Source organism: Cydia splendana, chromosome 8 (genome assembly GCF_910591565.1).
Source record: "Cydia splendana chromosome 8, ilCydSple1.2, whole genome shotgun sequence".
Lineage (NCBI taxonomy): Eukaryota > Metazoa > Arthropoda > Insecta > Lepidoptera > Tortricidae > Cydia > Cydia splendana.
In genome coordinates, this window is record NC_085967.1 from 18,280,395 (window position 1) to 18,295,839 (window position 15,445).

The 15,445-nt window shown below is 36.3% G+C and overlaps 1 protein-coding gene across 1 annotated transcript; it reads left to right on the forward strand.

Annotated features, from left to right (window-relative positions):
- The first annotated feature begins 260 nt into the window (after positions 1 to 260).
- Positions 261 to 14,810, forward strand: LOC134793063 (uncharacterized). The gene is made up of 26 exons (XM_063764587.1): positions 261 to 325; positions 1,466 to 1,626; positions 2,076 to 2,207; positions 3,138 to 3,202; positions 3,842 to 4,016; positions 4,395 to 4,577; positions 4,984 to 5,075; positions 5,382 to 5,425; positions 5,587 to 5,788; positions 6,459 to 6,564; positions 7,061 to 7,261; positions 7,554 to 7,651; positions 8,037 to 8,124; positions 8,350 to 8,489; positions 8,772 to 8,838; positions 9,216 to 9,342; positions 9,509 to 9,716; positions 10,546 to 10,709; positions 11,125 to 11,206; positions 11,332 to 11,415; positions 11,914 to 12,049; positions 12,452 to 12,533; positions 13,213 to 13,336; positions 13,712 to 13,774; positions 14,071 to 14,139; positions 14,682 to 14,810. Exons 2-26 carry the CDS (start codon positions 1,470 to 1,472, stop codon positions 14,808 to 14,810), a joined length of 3,018 nt encoding a protein of 1,005 aa, XP_063620657.1. The 5' UTR covers positions 261 to 325; positions 1,466 to 1,469.
- The last annotated feature ends 635 nt before the right edge of the window (positions 14,811 to 15,445 follow it).

The window sequence follows — 15,445 nt, forward strand, 5'->3', positions numbered from 1 at the left end:
GAGTTCAGCTAAATATGTAAAACTCGTGGTTGTTACATTTTTGTATTTTGTACGAGTGAAAGAACGGAACGTTCTAGTTCGTGTGATTCGACTTGACAAGCTATTGGTCGGTTTTTAATTTTTAAATTCGAGCCATAATATATGACTAAGACAAATTAAATTAACAGACGAGTACTGTAAATATGTGTTTTTCCTCATATACTTACAGTGGCCGGCGTTGCTAATTATAGAGCATACGTAGGGCCTGTAAGGAAGATGTGTTTTATTGATTTAAACTATATTTTTAACAACTTCAGTGGTAATATATAAGAGAAAAATAACTTTGGTAAGTAATTAAAATTGATTTACTTTTGGATGTTGGGCAATACATACTTGTACAATAGGTTTAAAACCATAATTTTAGAAGTATTATATAATAATAATATATATATTTGTTCTGCTATAGACGTAGCTATGGGTAAATAAAATACTTATAAATAAATAAATAATAATAAAATAAAAATGTTATTTGTTTAGGTATGAACCCATTACATTACAATAATAATTACATGCTAAATATTATTTATAAATTAAAGCTATAACTTAAAAAGTAGGTACTAATTAAATTAAATTAAATATATATTATGTTTGTTTAAAGATAAATTATGAAATCTCTTTGCCTCTTTTCGGTCCTCTGGACCCGTGAATTTTGAGAACGGATTGTAGTAGATATCAGGTTTTAATTTAAAGGTAATTACTCAAGCATTTTTTAACATTATCATTTAGAAATTTAAGTAACTACTAGTTTAGGCCAGCGGTTCTCAAACTTTTTTGGTGACGGAACCCTTTTGGAAAGCGAAATATTTGACGGAACCCCAAATTAAAAAATTTCGTTCGTCACTGTGGACCATATACACCTATAGAACAGCTGGTTTTTTTCTTATTATTACAAGTATTTTAGCGGAACCCCAACAGAGGCTTTGCGGAACCCTAGGGTTCCGCGGAACACACTTTGAGAATGGCTGGTTTAGGCGATTAACTCCGGACTAATTCGGAGGGTTATAGTAATTAGTTTATCCGTACATACGTATTATCATTTCATATCTTTTACCAGCTTTTTGGTGGAAGAAACATGGCGAAGAAGTCTGTATAACATGCGCGAAGAAATTAAGATGTATGTGGGAAATCCCCAGACCGCTTTGGAACAGTGTGTAACTAGACTATAGCCCAATCCCTTACTTTTGTACTTACATGAAAGGAGGCCCAGCAGAGGGACATGCGTAGAGACTGAGATTGTTATTTGTGTCTCTCGGATGTTTATAAGTTGTGCGTGAGGATATATATCCAACAGTCAACACGTAGAGGCAATTTAGAGAGAATTGATGTCATATTCAACGCCTAAATAATATGAAATAATTTGGTAATTTTTTTTAAGGTATGAAACATCATTTAATTTTAAATTTGGTAACTTATATTTTTCTCTCAGAGTCATGCTGCTGATAGTAAGTTTGTTTCTCCTGCTGCGGACGTCAATAGCGGTGTTCTTCCACGAGAAGTCGTCGATCGTCATAGCCCCTGCTGGAGAGAGTAATGATATTAGCTTCGGCTACAGTTTGGGCTACCAGGGTGGGGACAATGCAAGTATTGGTAAGAACATACTAGTTAGTAGTACACTGGACATACAATCGTATCTACTTAAGCCATTAGCGGCCATTGTAATCAATTGGATACATCTGGGTAACGGCGTTTGATTCGATTTTCTACTGTGTAACTCTACCTAACAGCATTGAAAAAATGGTGGGTTGATTCCCAAAAGTGGCGCTAATGGGTTAACTGAACATTGGTGGACGTTATTTTTTTGCAATAAGTTTTATAAACTGTTAGTTGCTTAGAACCTATTCAACTCTTCATATTATTATTTACTTTTTTGATAAAGGCTGCTGTCACAATCGTACATGGGCTATGGCTAGTTATAATAATGTTAAGAACCTCCAAACCTCTAAAGTTCATAGCTAAGCATGATATTTTTAAATCTCATGTAGATAAATTACTGTTTTTTATTTCGCTAAAACTGGTAAAACAAAACTTACCTACAGTGATCGGTGCGCCTCTGTACGACGATACTGGACGGGTATACCAGCGGTCCGTACAAGATATCTTGCATGGAGAAACAACTTGTAATCCGCTCGATATCGACTTTGCAGCTTTAAATATCACCTATAACCGTAGTAAGTATCATATTCTTTTTAATTTTTTATCTTTTATTTCTTATTTTTTATTTTATTTTATTTTACCTTGTAAGGAGTACCAACAGCTGCAAAAACATTCTATAGATTTAGGCAACAATACAAAGCCAATTACAGGTACTCACAGATAGAAATGAAGTAGACAATATATCAAATTTTGCGCGCAATTTCACACATGCTATCACGTTTTATACATTTACAAAATATCAAAAAATAAACCACTTAATTTATAGAACTCATAACTTGTCTAGGATGGACTGCTAACAATACAAACAGTAAAAATAGAGGATACGTAATAGATACTTAAGCACCCAGACAAATCACAAACCTGCTACTTGATTCAAATTCAAATTGATGCAAACAATCGGGATTAAAGTGGGTTAAAAAATAGATTTGCTAATTTTCGCTTCACTGAAGGAATGGAACTATTAAATACATCAATGTCCAGGTCAATAAGAAATAATAAACTTTAAAAACAGACCCTATACATACTGCATCTAGGTGATAACGCAGAGAGGTACTTTTAGAATATTTGCGCTGTGTTTGAGGGGTACCATCTTTTGGATCAGACTGGTCTATATAACTAGTTAGGTACCAAAAATCTCCTCGTAAGACCCAAGCCAATTTTTGCTCTTTTGAATTTGGAATTTTCCTTTATTTCTTTAAGAGTTCATCATAACTCGAATTTAATTTGTACTTGTACAAGTACGCGGGGACTTACGAGGATATAGTTGGTCAAAACTGTTAGCTAAGAAACGTTGTCCAAAATGGCTATTGGAATTATTTGTATTAAATATTACCTGCTAAATATTCATTTGTATTAGGGCACATCCTCTTTGACATAAACTTATCGATACAATTATCTGGATAGCTTTTATTGTTTAATCTGTATGAAGTTGTACATGTTTTCAGCTCTCAGTCCAGACCAACACTTTTACCTGGGTGCTTCCATAGCTGCAACGGAAAAGCTTTTTGTGGTATGTACAAATCTACTATAGTACTTACGTAACTAGTTTGCGCCATCATCTTATACACCACCATCTTAAGTATTCGCGCTTGCACAGAAGTGAATCAACTTTTAGTATATTTATTTTGTGTTAAGGGGCCCACAGATTACCAGTTCGCCGGACGATATCAGCCTGTCGGTTAAATGCAAAAGGTGACAGTTCCGAACAATTAACAGGCTGATATCCTCCGGCGAACTAGAAATCTGTGGCCCCCTTTAGACTTACCAGATGATTCTTGTTTCAACGCAGTGCACATTGCACAATGCGCAGTGTTACAATTAGACCTTCAAATTAATCGATCTCACCTGTTAAACACATAAAATATTCCTACATTCTACAAAAACCTGTAACTATTCCAGGATCTATCATCCTTTACAATCCTTTTCGTAGCATCTATCATCCTGCTACATTTTTTCTTTTTGTCGATGTTCGATTGTCATCATGGTTAGGCTTCCAGGGGCCCGTTTCTCAAAAGCTTGTAACTTGTAATACAAGCGGATGTCACTTTTTGACAGCTTTTGTTACAAAGGGACTTCCACTTGTATTACAAGTTACAAGCTTTTGAGAAACGGGCCCCAGGTGTGATTATGTAAATTTTTCCTTCGCCAGACGTGTGCACCACTGCGGACCGCATACGGCGCATATTTTGACGGGGATGGGAAGAAGACGAAAGACGTGTTCGGGGCGTACGGGGCCTGTTTCACCTACGATAGAAGCCACAAACCGCACGCGTGCCAAAACTACGGTTTGGAACACACGTTACAGAAGAAAAAAACTATGGATGGTATAGACTTTTATATCTTTTATCTATACATATAAAAATGAATTTATACTTCCCTGGGTCACCGCATCACACGTGAACGGCTGGACCAATTTCGCTGATTCTTTTTGTGTTGTGTTTGTTATTCTAAGGAGAAGGTTCTTATGAAAGAAAAAAATTAGAAAGAAAAATATACATAAATATAGGTAGGTGAAACGAAATTCGCCGGGTCATCTAGTATTAAATATATTAAAACGGGTCCCTCCCGTAGGTATTTTAAGTAGAAAATTGCACGACATGTTTCACTCCGTACTGACGAGGAGCATCATCGTGGAGTTGTAAATTTCCGATGTCAATATTTGTTTCGTTAAGTTTATTTATTTGAGGTATTTTTTTTTTCAGTTTACGCATACGGCAGTTCTGGTTGGAGTGCCATAATAGATCAAGACAAGAACAATATAATTATATCAAAGTCTTTCAACACTCCTGATCTATCTTACAGCACTTTAAATCCAAGTCACAAATACAAAGCTTTGTCATTGAACCCATCATTAGCACTTGAAAAAAATGATTTTACAAGTTTTGGTGAGGCAATTTTCCTATTTTTATTTGTGTGTGTCATTATTTGGTTAAATCTGGGAACATGTGAAATAAGTTACCGAATATTACGAGTTCAGGAAACTACATACTAAATATACTAATGAATAAATGAAATTTCCTCCTGTTTATATGAATTATGTAATCATTTATCAAAAATTAGATAGATTACCTAAACCTAAATTATTGTGGGTGTATACTTCATTAGTTTACCTACTATTTATTACCGTGTTACCCACGTTATAAAACAAATTTTACTTTTTATGAATTAAAATTATTTCATGTACTGTGGCTTTGTAATCATATTTTATGTAAGAGTGCCTGATTGAAGATAAGTAGTAGTATACGTTATTGAATTCTAAAATCCTTATTATTAACATAAATATTTTTTTAGGGAAAGCGATGACATTTGGAAATTATTTCGACAAGGATAAAAACAAGACTTTCTACGCTTTTAGTTTGAGATATATGTCTGGAAAAGGAGCGGTAAGAATATAAGTATTAATTGAATAGTTCACAGATCAAAGCATCTATGATTTAGATACTTTACACGTCCATAACATAAGTATATCGATCTTTTACAGTCTTAATTGTTCGATATATATATAAACATCACTTTTTGTTAATAAAGCTGTTACAGAATGGTACTATACTTTTGAAGCGTTATCAAATAACCAAAAAGCTACATTTGATGCTGATTAGTATGATTAGAGGTTTTCACAATAATCCCGTTTTCGAAGTTATCTCAATATTATGCGCCTCAGCCCGTATTAAAAATAAGTAACATTTCAGATTGCTTTCTACCATAGTGACGGCACGTGGAAACCATTACAAAGGTATGTTAATTTACGGTTATTTTTATGTGATGATTAATTATGAATTGTTGTGAAGAATTTCGTTTCTCTTGCCAAAATGTTTTTCTTACCATTATCTAACATTAATATATTTTTTAAAGACTAAAGTTCTAAATAGAAATAAACCAATTTTATTATTACAGCCCGGACTCCACCGGCCGTCGCACCCGCAAGCCATACAGGCTGGAGGATAAACATGTGGGCAGCATGTTCGGCTCGGCGTTGGCCAGCGCCGACGTCACCGGTGACGGCGCAGTGGAGCTGTTCGTGGGTGCGCCCGCGCAAGTCTCGGATGCGCGCAGCGCGGACAGAGGCGCGGTACATGTTTATACTAAATCAAAATCGGTAAGATACGCAGTTGGGTTGAATTTCTTTATAGATGGTACATGAACACATCAGATGTAGGGTTCCATTTTACACTGAGTACCTTTACAGACCCTTCATTTTGAGGATCAAAGGAGGTACTCGGTGTAAAATGGAACCCTACATCTTTTGTGTTAATGTACAGTCACCAGCAATAATATGTTACACAGCGAAGGCCGCAAAAATATGTGACGCGCTATTATTGCGCTACAAATAAGATCGTGTCAGATATTTTTGTGGCCTTCGGTGTGTAACATGTTATTGCTGGTGACTGTACCATCATGAATGAAAACTGTCTTGGATTTTGTTACCAGATAGCGTTACTATCAACTTAAATTGATTGAAACTTTCCCCTAATGAATATTTTTAAATCGATGTACATTGCAGTTCTGTTCTGCAGACGTTTAGCTCGTTATTTCACAACGTACCTACTAAATATTGGATATAATATAACCTTTGATTCTACTTCTATAGCTTTTTTCCTAACCAAAGTAACGACTATTAAACGCCAAAAGGCTTAAAATTCCTACCCTTTTTTGTGTCGAATTTAAGGGTCGAATAAATTTTGTAATATTTACCAGATACTGCTCGTGCTCGGAAATAATAATATTTGTAATGGCAATTATTTAGGTCAGTTTTAATTCTATTTCAGGATAAGCGAGAAATGGAATTGAAACTGGTAATTTGGGGGGTTAAGGACAACGCTCGATTCGGAACTACGTTGTCCACCAACGATGTGGATGGAGATTCCTATCCTGGTAAATGAAATAATCGCTTCTATAGCTTAAATCGTAATATAGTTGAGTTCATGAAACACCCAATAGGTACACAATTTCCCGCTGTAAAAAAAAGTTGTGATTGGTCAATAAGTTGTGTCGCTGGCGGCACATTTCCCGTAGGGTCAGTTTTACGGTTCCGCACCCAAAGGGTAAAAACGGGACCCTATTACTAAGACACCACTGTCCGTCTGTCTGTCAGTCTGTCCATCCGTCTGTCAGCAGTATCTCATGAACCGTGATAGCTAGACCGTTAAATTTTCACAGATTATGTATTTCTGTTGCCGCTATAACAACAAATACTAAAACAGAATAAAATCAATATTTAAGCGGGGCTCCCATACAACAAACGTGACTTTTTTGCCGTTTTTTTGCGTAATGATACGAAACCCTTCGTGCGCGAGTTCGACTCGCACTTGACCAGTTTTTTTAGCTCTAGTCAGACGTCTATAGTTATTCTAGTTCGTTCTTTTTGCAGAAATATATGTTAGCGCTCCATTCGAAAACTCAGGTGTTGGAGCATTGTACATCCTGTGTGGGCACGAAATAAAAAATGTGAAAGAACCAAAGATTCTAGTCTCTGAACTGAAAAGAACACAAATAATTAAAAAAGAAACTCACACAATCTTTGGATTTAGTCTTCAACCAGTGAGCGACTTTAATGATAATGGCAGTGATGGTAAGTATAACATTTATTTATGCACTTCCCCATTATTCTATTGAACTTGTGAAACTACACATACATAACTATATAGGTATGTTGGGTGACAATGCAACATTATGGTACCACACAGGACATTGCCATTTGAACACTGTGATAATAGTGCAACACAACCTAATTGTGTTTTGCTTTGTTAGAATTCGCTCGATGAGTATTTAATTGTCTGTTGAAAGGAAAGTACATTGCAGTCGGGAATAAAAGCTTGTATCATAAATGATGGTCTAAATAATGTCAAAATTTATTTTTCCAGAACTAGGCGTGGGCGCACCGGGCAATTCTAGAGTGACATTGTTTTCGGGGATCCGAGCCATTACGGTGAATGTAACTTCGAAGATTTCTGACTCAGTGGTATGACCATCGACTATCTTTTCTTAATTAATTTTGCAAACACTGAAAATTTTACAAAATAATTTAATTTATTTTCACTCAACATATACTTAATAATATGTAATAAATCTTTTTTATAATATATTATATTATAATTTCTCCAATAAGTACCTAAAAGTTTTTCGGGAAGAGATCGCTCTTTAGCGATAAAGCTGCCAATTTTTTATACTCTGTTTCTATGTATCGTGTGTTTCTTTGTAAATTTATTTTAGGTTGAGCAATAAAGCGGATTTGTATTTGTATGCGCAGACGCTACGCTTCGCGCATCGCGGTGCAATTCTAGACTCTCTTATTAATTCTGCCCAATCCTCCCTTATTTCACAATGTACTATTGCCTTTGTTTCAGTTGGATCCTGTTTCTGGGTTTTCTACTCTCATCTTCTCCTCATGCGTTACTGTGGATTTGCCAGTAAAACCGAGAATAATCACTACAAGTAGGTATCTGTCGACACTGTCGACTAGTCGCCGGCGACTTGGTCTCTCGGTGACCAAAACATAGGCAACTAGGGCCAGGAGACCAAGTCGAGCGTACCTAGTGTACATTCGTGCACATTATAGTACGCGAACGCGTTAAATCGGCGAATTTTGTAACTAAGTGGTACCCTAAATTCTATTACAAAATTATGTAAAATTAACATTATATTTATTTTGTCTTACAGAGTTATTGGTAAAAAATGTGATAAGCGGGAATGGGGCATTTAATCACAGCGGCGAAGCCACCTACGAAATCAATTTAGCGTCGAAAGAACACAGTCTTGAAGTCGGTAGCCTCAGAGAATATTGTAGGAATATCACTATTGTAAGTACAACAGTATTTTTAATCGACTTTAAAAAGAGGAGGTTCTGAAATTAGCAGGAACTTTGCATTTTTAATTTTATGTTTTAAGCGAATTTTTTTAAGCGAAGTTAAATATGTAGTGGTTATCGCACTCTAAAACGGCATCAGTGTGATGCCCACCTAATTACACAACAATAGTAGTTTGATATTTGTTGCACTGTTCTTATGTCTGACGTATGTTTATTTACTTTTGTTAGTAAGTTGTTTGTCAAATCTAACAGGGTACAATAACTTTTTTTATAGGTTGATGCATCTTTCTGCATCGTGAACACAACGGTATCAACTATAGAACGTATTGAAGATCACGAAGGTAAAAATGTAAATCTATTGATATTATTAAAAAATATCAGATCTAACAATAAGTAGTAAATTACCTAAAAATCACTAGTAAATGGGTATTTTTTTACTGATTTAGATTTCTTTTGTGGCGCCCTTCTTCCTACTGACGATACTCAAATGTTATCGTCATTTACCAGGGATTTTTGTAATTTATACCTAACTGGGAAAAGGGTTATGATTTTACATTTAGTAGCTGATTAACTACTGAGCTGATTTTGGTAAGCGCGAGTCAATTCGTTATCATACGCTCGGGTGAAATGGGTGATGTAGGTATTGTTATTTTTGCAAGCGAGTTTTGAAAGAGACAGAAATTAACGGTCTATACTTGAATGAATATTTTTTTTCCAGAATTTAACGAAACTTGGGTCACACTGAGCGCAGTGAGCGAGTTGACAAGATCAAACCGTTTCGAGTGCGTTTGTCCAAAACCAGGTTGCGCGCCCGAGCTTAACGCAGAACTGCGATGGTCCGGGAGGTAGATATTCAACTCATTTTGTTCTAATCCTTTTACTGAGTAGATGTACGGTCAAGGAAATTGATTTCTATGCCATTTCGTACCTACCTTGTACAACTTACTGTACATGGCCTCTTTTCGTAGATCCCGCAACCCAACTCAAATAAAAAAAGCCCCACATTTTCAGCAATTATACCAACGAAGTAACCGACTACCTCATCGGATCCTCCAAGTTCGAGACGTTGAAAGTAGCGGTCCACAACACAGGCACTAAAGGCTGCAGAAGCTGTACTGTAATACGCGTGCGCGGTCTGGATCATCAGCTACAATGCCAACGCGAGCGCAACGATGTTCGCTACATGTGCCCTCTGGAGAGCTTCATGGGAAATACTACCGTGAGACTATTTAGCATAGAGTTCAAATTTCCTGGACATGTACGTGGCGCAGGGCAACGATGTTCGTTACATTTGCTCTCGACTATTTCGTGGGAAATTATTTTGCCATAAGGTTTGCGACTGCTTAGGCAAGGAAGAATGTGCTCTTCACCGCCAAAAGTAAATTAAAGTCTAAGAGCGTTTTCATATTGCCCGATCCGCGTAGTCGTAGTCAGGCCGCGGGGGCGCCGTCTTTAGTGGTCACGCACACTGCATCAAACATTATGCCCACACATACGCATACAAACAAATATTATCGGTTCGACAGCTGATTCCGGCATGGCTGAAATTATCGGAAGCGCCGCACCGATATCGGATGTCGGAAGGCGCCTATGAGAAAAACAGCCGCAGGAGAGTGCTATATATGGTATCGAGTCCGCTTTTTTGCGTTATTTATCGTTATCGTTATTTATTGATTTATTAAATGAGTAAATAAATACAGAAAAAAACATATGTCTTACATTTAACTTCCATCCGACATTCAATACCGGATCGGGCAATGTGAAAACGCTCTAAAACCTACAATTTTTGAAGTGAAAACTTTTTTAGCGGCGCGCGCTGTGCACTTTTTGTGATGGGGAAAAAATGTTAAACTCGCGACAGGTAAGATTCGTAAGACGGACACGAACTGGTACTAACAGTGATGTGCTTAGGGGTTTCAAGCAATGCGACCAAATAACGCTAGATGGCGTTAACCTCAATTGTACATAGTGCTGCAGACATTTTGCACTAGTCATTGAGTTTTCACTTCTGCCGGCACTCCCGGAGTGCAACCCGTTGTTTTTTTTAGAAGACCATCGACATTCAGCTAGTGATGGACACACTAAACAACCAGGAAAACAATTTCACTGTCGACGTGGAGGTTCGAGACGATTGTGAGGAGCCGGGACCAATGACTACCCTGACAGTTCCGTACAATTTCACCAAAGTGTTCAACAATGTCATCATTGATGGGTATGCTATCGTATTACGTTTAACTTTATACTATCTTACTACTAATTTAGATGGCGATGTACGGATCCATTTTGGTCTTACACAGATTACCAGTTCGCATGCATGATATTTGTCTGTCAGTTAATCCCAAAATATCACACACTAATAGTTCCATTTTGGTTTCGGCCTGACGATATATTATGAACGGAGAGTGTGTGGCCGCTTGACGATTCCGGTTAGCGTATTGGGGCGAAAACTGACGATTCTCAACTGCTAGTGTGTAGTCGCAGAGGTGGCAACAGGCCATTGCCGGCAGGCAATAATCGCTTAAGTGTGTAGACGTTATTGGCCTGGGACGGCTGGCCGCCCGATAGGACCAGAGACTGCAGGCGGACTGGTAATGGGTTGACGCTTTACGTATTTTATTTGTTCACAGAATTTCTATGAACCGTGAAATAGCAGACACGGAAATTCAGGATGAAAGGGAAGGAATTCTCTTCCACGAACAAACTTATACAGTAAGTTTTTGAACTTTTGCACAATTGAAATGGGCATTGAAGAAAGTAGAACGTAAAAATATAAAAAAGTACAGGTACATACGTACAATTGTAATTATTGTAAACTATGTTTTTTTTTGTTCTAGATCTTTAACAACCAGTCTTTTATGTGGAAAAATATATTGGTAAATGTCACAGCAAAGAACAAGCCATACATCCAGAACTTTAGGGTAAGGGTCTCGAATCGAGTCTTTACATTTTTATAGTTATTTAGCATTTATTTAAGTCTCTATTTGTTAAGAACTAGAAAATACTTTTAATGAATACATCAGTGTAAAGTCATTATGTATAATTATATAACTTAATAGTTTAGTTAGGTATGCTAAGTTTTTCAATTTTAGTTACATACATTTTAACAAAAATTTCAAAAGTGACGGACGGTGTCTTTATTAACAGACTTTTTTTAATACCACGTCGGTGGCAAACAAGCATACGGCTCGCCTGATTGAGAATCGAGTCTTCTAGAGTTTACAAATAAAATAGAAGAAGGTAAAGTAGGTACACCCGGCTGAAAAATGCATACCCACTTTATGAATGAATTCCATTCTTAAAGTGGGTATGCACATTTGCAGTTTATAGTGCTTTTGTCTATTGCTTTACCAATATTGCTCTATAGTATTTTTATTTCCAATATGTGTAGGTATACGCTTATAATGGTTTTCTTCCAGGTCGCTATAAAGCAAACTGACAAGTTTGCTGAATATAATGGCACAGAGGACTTTTTGTGGGGATGCGTTCTCAGTTTAGCCCCATATTCTATAACTAAAATTTCCATTTCTACTAATATTTTGAAAAAGGAACTCGGTAAGTCAGACAGTAAAGTGTAATATTGCAAAACTGTAATATTTTTATTCTCTTTATTCAAAGGGTCTTAGGTTAGGGTTTTACAATGTGAGTATAAAAGTAAAATATAAAAACACTTACAAAACATAACAAAAATATATAAACTCTGGTTCAAATCCCGGTAAGGGTATTTATTTTTATATATTTTAAATATTTGTTCCTGAGTTGTGGATGTTTTCTATGTATATGAGTATCTATTTTTTATGTATATAGTCGTCTAGTACCTACAAAACAAGCCTTATTGAGCTTACTGTGGGACTTGGTCGGTTTATGTAAGATTGTCCTATAATTTATTTATTTATGTCAGAATGTAAATAATACCCAAATATTGACCACGCTGCTAATCTAACTATTCGTTTTCAGCACAATATCTCCAAAAAGGGAACATTACTATACCATCAGAGCTTGTGCTAGAATTACTCCCACATAAGACTAAGAACAGAAAGTAAGTAAGAACCGTGATATAGGTATTATTTTGATAATAATGGGTACGTTTTGTTTTAGTGAAATAAATGTAAAATATTAAGAAAAATATTCCTAAAGATTTTTGGGCCACACTGTATAATCAACTCACTTTTCAAACAAACAAGTAATACCTAAAGCCCCTGCTACACGGTCGCCGACAAGCCTTCTAACCGTCTGACCTTGGTCAGTTTTGGTCAAATTTTGTTGGTAACAACTGTCTACACGGTCCGGGACAGACCAAGGCCACGCGGTCTGAAGGCTTGTCGGCGACCGTGTAGCGCAGGGGCTTAAAGTACTGAACCCCTAGTATAAATTTCATTCAATAGTGTGACGAGCGGTTGCGTTAGGTCTATTTTTGTAGGTATTGGTTTTTTGAACAGCGCGCCACACGGGACGTTTTGGAAACTTTAAATCCCAAAACGCGTACGTCATGTCACGCTATCTTATGAAATGAACACCAGAGCCTCTACCATCAGTTTTAACATTGACATAACGCTCACGTCTACGTAATTTACTTTCTGTACATCTCGCTTGCACTATTGCTCGCATATGCGAGTACGAGCGAGATGCATAGAAAGTAAGTTACGTAAACGTGAGCGTTATGTCAATGTCAAAACTGGTGGTAGCCGTATAGGGGTACTATTGAATAAATATTGCAGCTTAACATCAGTGCTGACATTCAAGACAGAGAAGACATTCTGGCATAACAAACCTCTCATCATCATGGTCTCCCTTCTTGCGGCTTTTCTGGCCCTGGTTATCATCACCGTAATACTCTACAAGGTATTTGATTCCTATAATAAAGTGTTATTAATCTTTTAAAGATAGTTAAGATGGACCTAGCGCTCAATTGTAGTTTATAAATTAAATTTTCATAGATTTTAATCAAAGACAAATGTCATGAAAAAATTCACACGGAAACTATGCAACGACTCCAACCTAAAGTTAAACTTGGCTCGATTGCGAAAATCACCAAAATATGTCTAATTTTCATTTACTTTCAGTTGTATATCGCTACCCTGCAACCCATAGCAATATGATTTTGGTCATTTTAGTATAAATTAAGCCTTCGTAAAATCTACTGAGTAAAAAAAAATAAACAGTTTATTATTAAATAACAATTACATTAATTATACTCCGTAATATATTGTGTTTCAGCTTAAATTCTTCAGAAGGAAAAATAAAGAAAAGCTTAAGCAAGAAATAAGAAGGCGTAGCATAGTAAGTTGATTTGTTAAATTCTTGTGTGTATGTATCTAATATGTAGGTAAGATTAATATCGTAAGAAGACGGCGATTTATGTTTTGTGGCTGTCCGGTCTAAGCACGTGTCCGATCTAACGCCATTTCCTTGCAAGTATTTCCCGTTTTACGGGTTTCTGCTAAGTAAAAATATGACTCAATCTGGCTCTTGAGACACAGGGAAACCTACTTTGAGAGCCAGGGACCAATGTTATGTAACAACTCAAAGTTGCAATAAAGATTATTTTATTTTTATTAATCTGATTTTTATTTCAGCGTCGAGAAAGCAGTCGACGCCATGCACCATCGGATGCCGATGGGACTCAAGCTCAACCCGCTGATACAGTAAGCAAATATAACTCGTATCATATTAACCTTTTAACCGCCGTAGACTGATATAAGTAAACATACAATACATACATACAATAAGTAGTTATCCATCTCATTTCGCTGCATTCGGATAAATAAGACAGCGTATTGTAACTTCGTACCGGTGGCGACACGAGCACGCTCGATGAAAAATTCTAAGCGGTTAAAAGGTTAAAACGATAATGGACGACCCGCTTCTCCAAACAAATGTAGTCCTCATTATCCTCCCTCAATATTCATTTTATGGAGAAAATTTTCACAAAATTTATCGTAGATAATATCGAAAAAGTCAACGAAAAGGCGTAAGTTGCTAATGGTTAGCCGATGCCTCTTCCTTTAACTTTTTTCGATTTTTTGATTTATTTAAGAACTAGGATCGAAAACCAAATTCAATACAATTTCTTTAAAGCTCCTAATTCTTATAATAATTATAAAGACAAGTGTCTTTGCAGACGGAGAGTAGGATATTTATAGTTTAGCCATTTCATTTTTTCTAAAAGTTGCAATATAATTTCCAGGTGGACTTATCGGTAGTGAAAGAAGAATCTTGTGACCCTACCAACACAATACAAGACAGGACAAGTTGCGAATCTACCCTCAACGCAGCGCCGAGCGACACTGCACTGTCCGGTGCGCTTACGCAGTGATAATTTATTAATTTCAAAAATACTGTTTAATTATAATTGAACTAAAGAATTTAATAAAGTATACGACCTTACATAATGTTTCTTTCTGAACTGTTTTTTAAGAAAACATTTCCACATCCAAATTTTTCCATTTGGAAAATTACGCAGTTTTAGAAACTTACTCGTTATCAAAGTTTTAGTTCATTGCAAAAAAATGTTGGAAAATATAATAAGTGCCCCGAATTTGCCTTTAGTACATAACTTCGCCTTAACTAGCATGAAATCATAATTTCAATATGACGTGTATCATGCGCGTTCAGTAATTCTGTATTTAGGAATAAGTTTTAGTACAATTTTCACAGTAAAAAAATGTTTAGACGAAGTTGGAGATGGGTGGCGAAGTTAGGTTATTTAAATTTATAAACTATATATTATGAATTCAATCGATAGCTGTTTCTTGGTAAAGTTACTATATTGAGTACCTATTTTAATATTATGCGAAGTGGGCCACCAACGGCGAAGTTATGTTCCTACGATGGATGGATTTGCCAGTTGAATTGCTACACTGATAACGGGGTTAGTACATACTCCGTTCGATTGTCAGATTGATAATTGGTTGTACAGATTTTATAAGTATTTAACTATCAAAACATGGT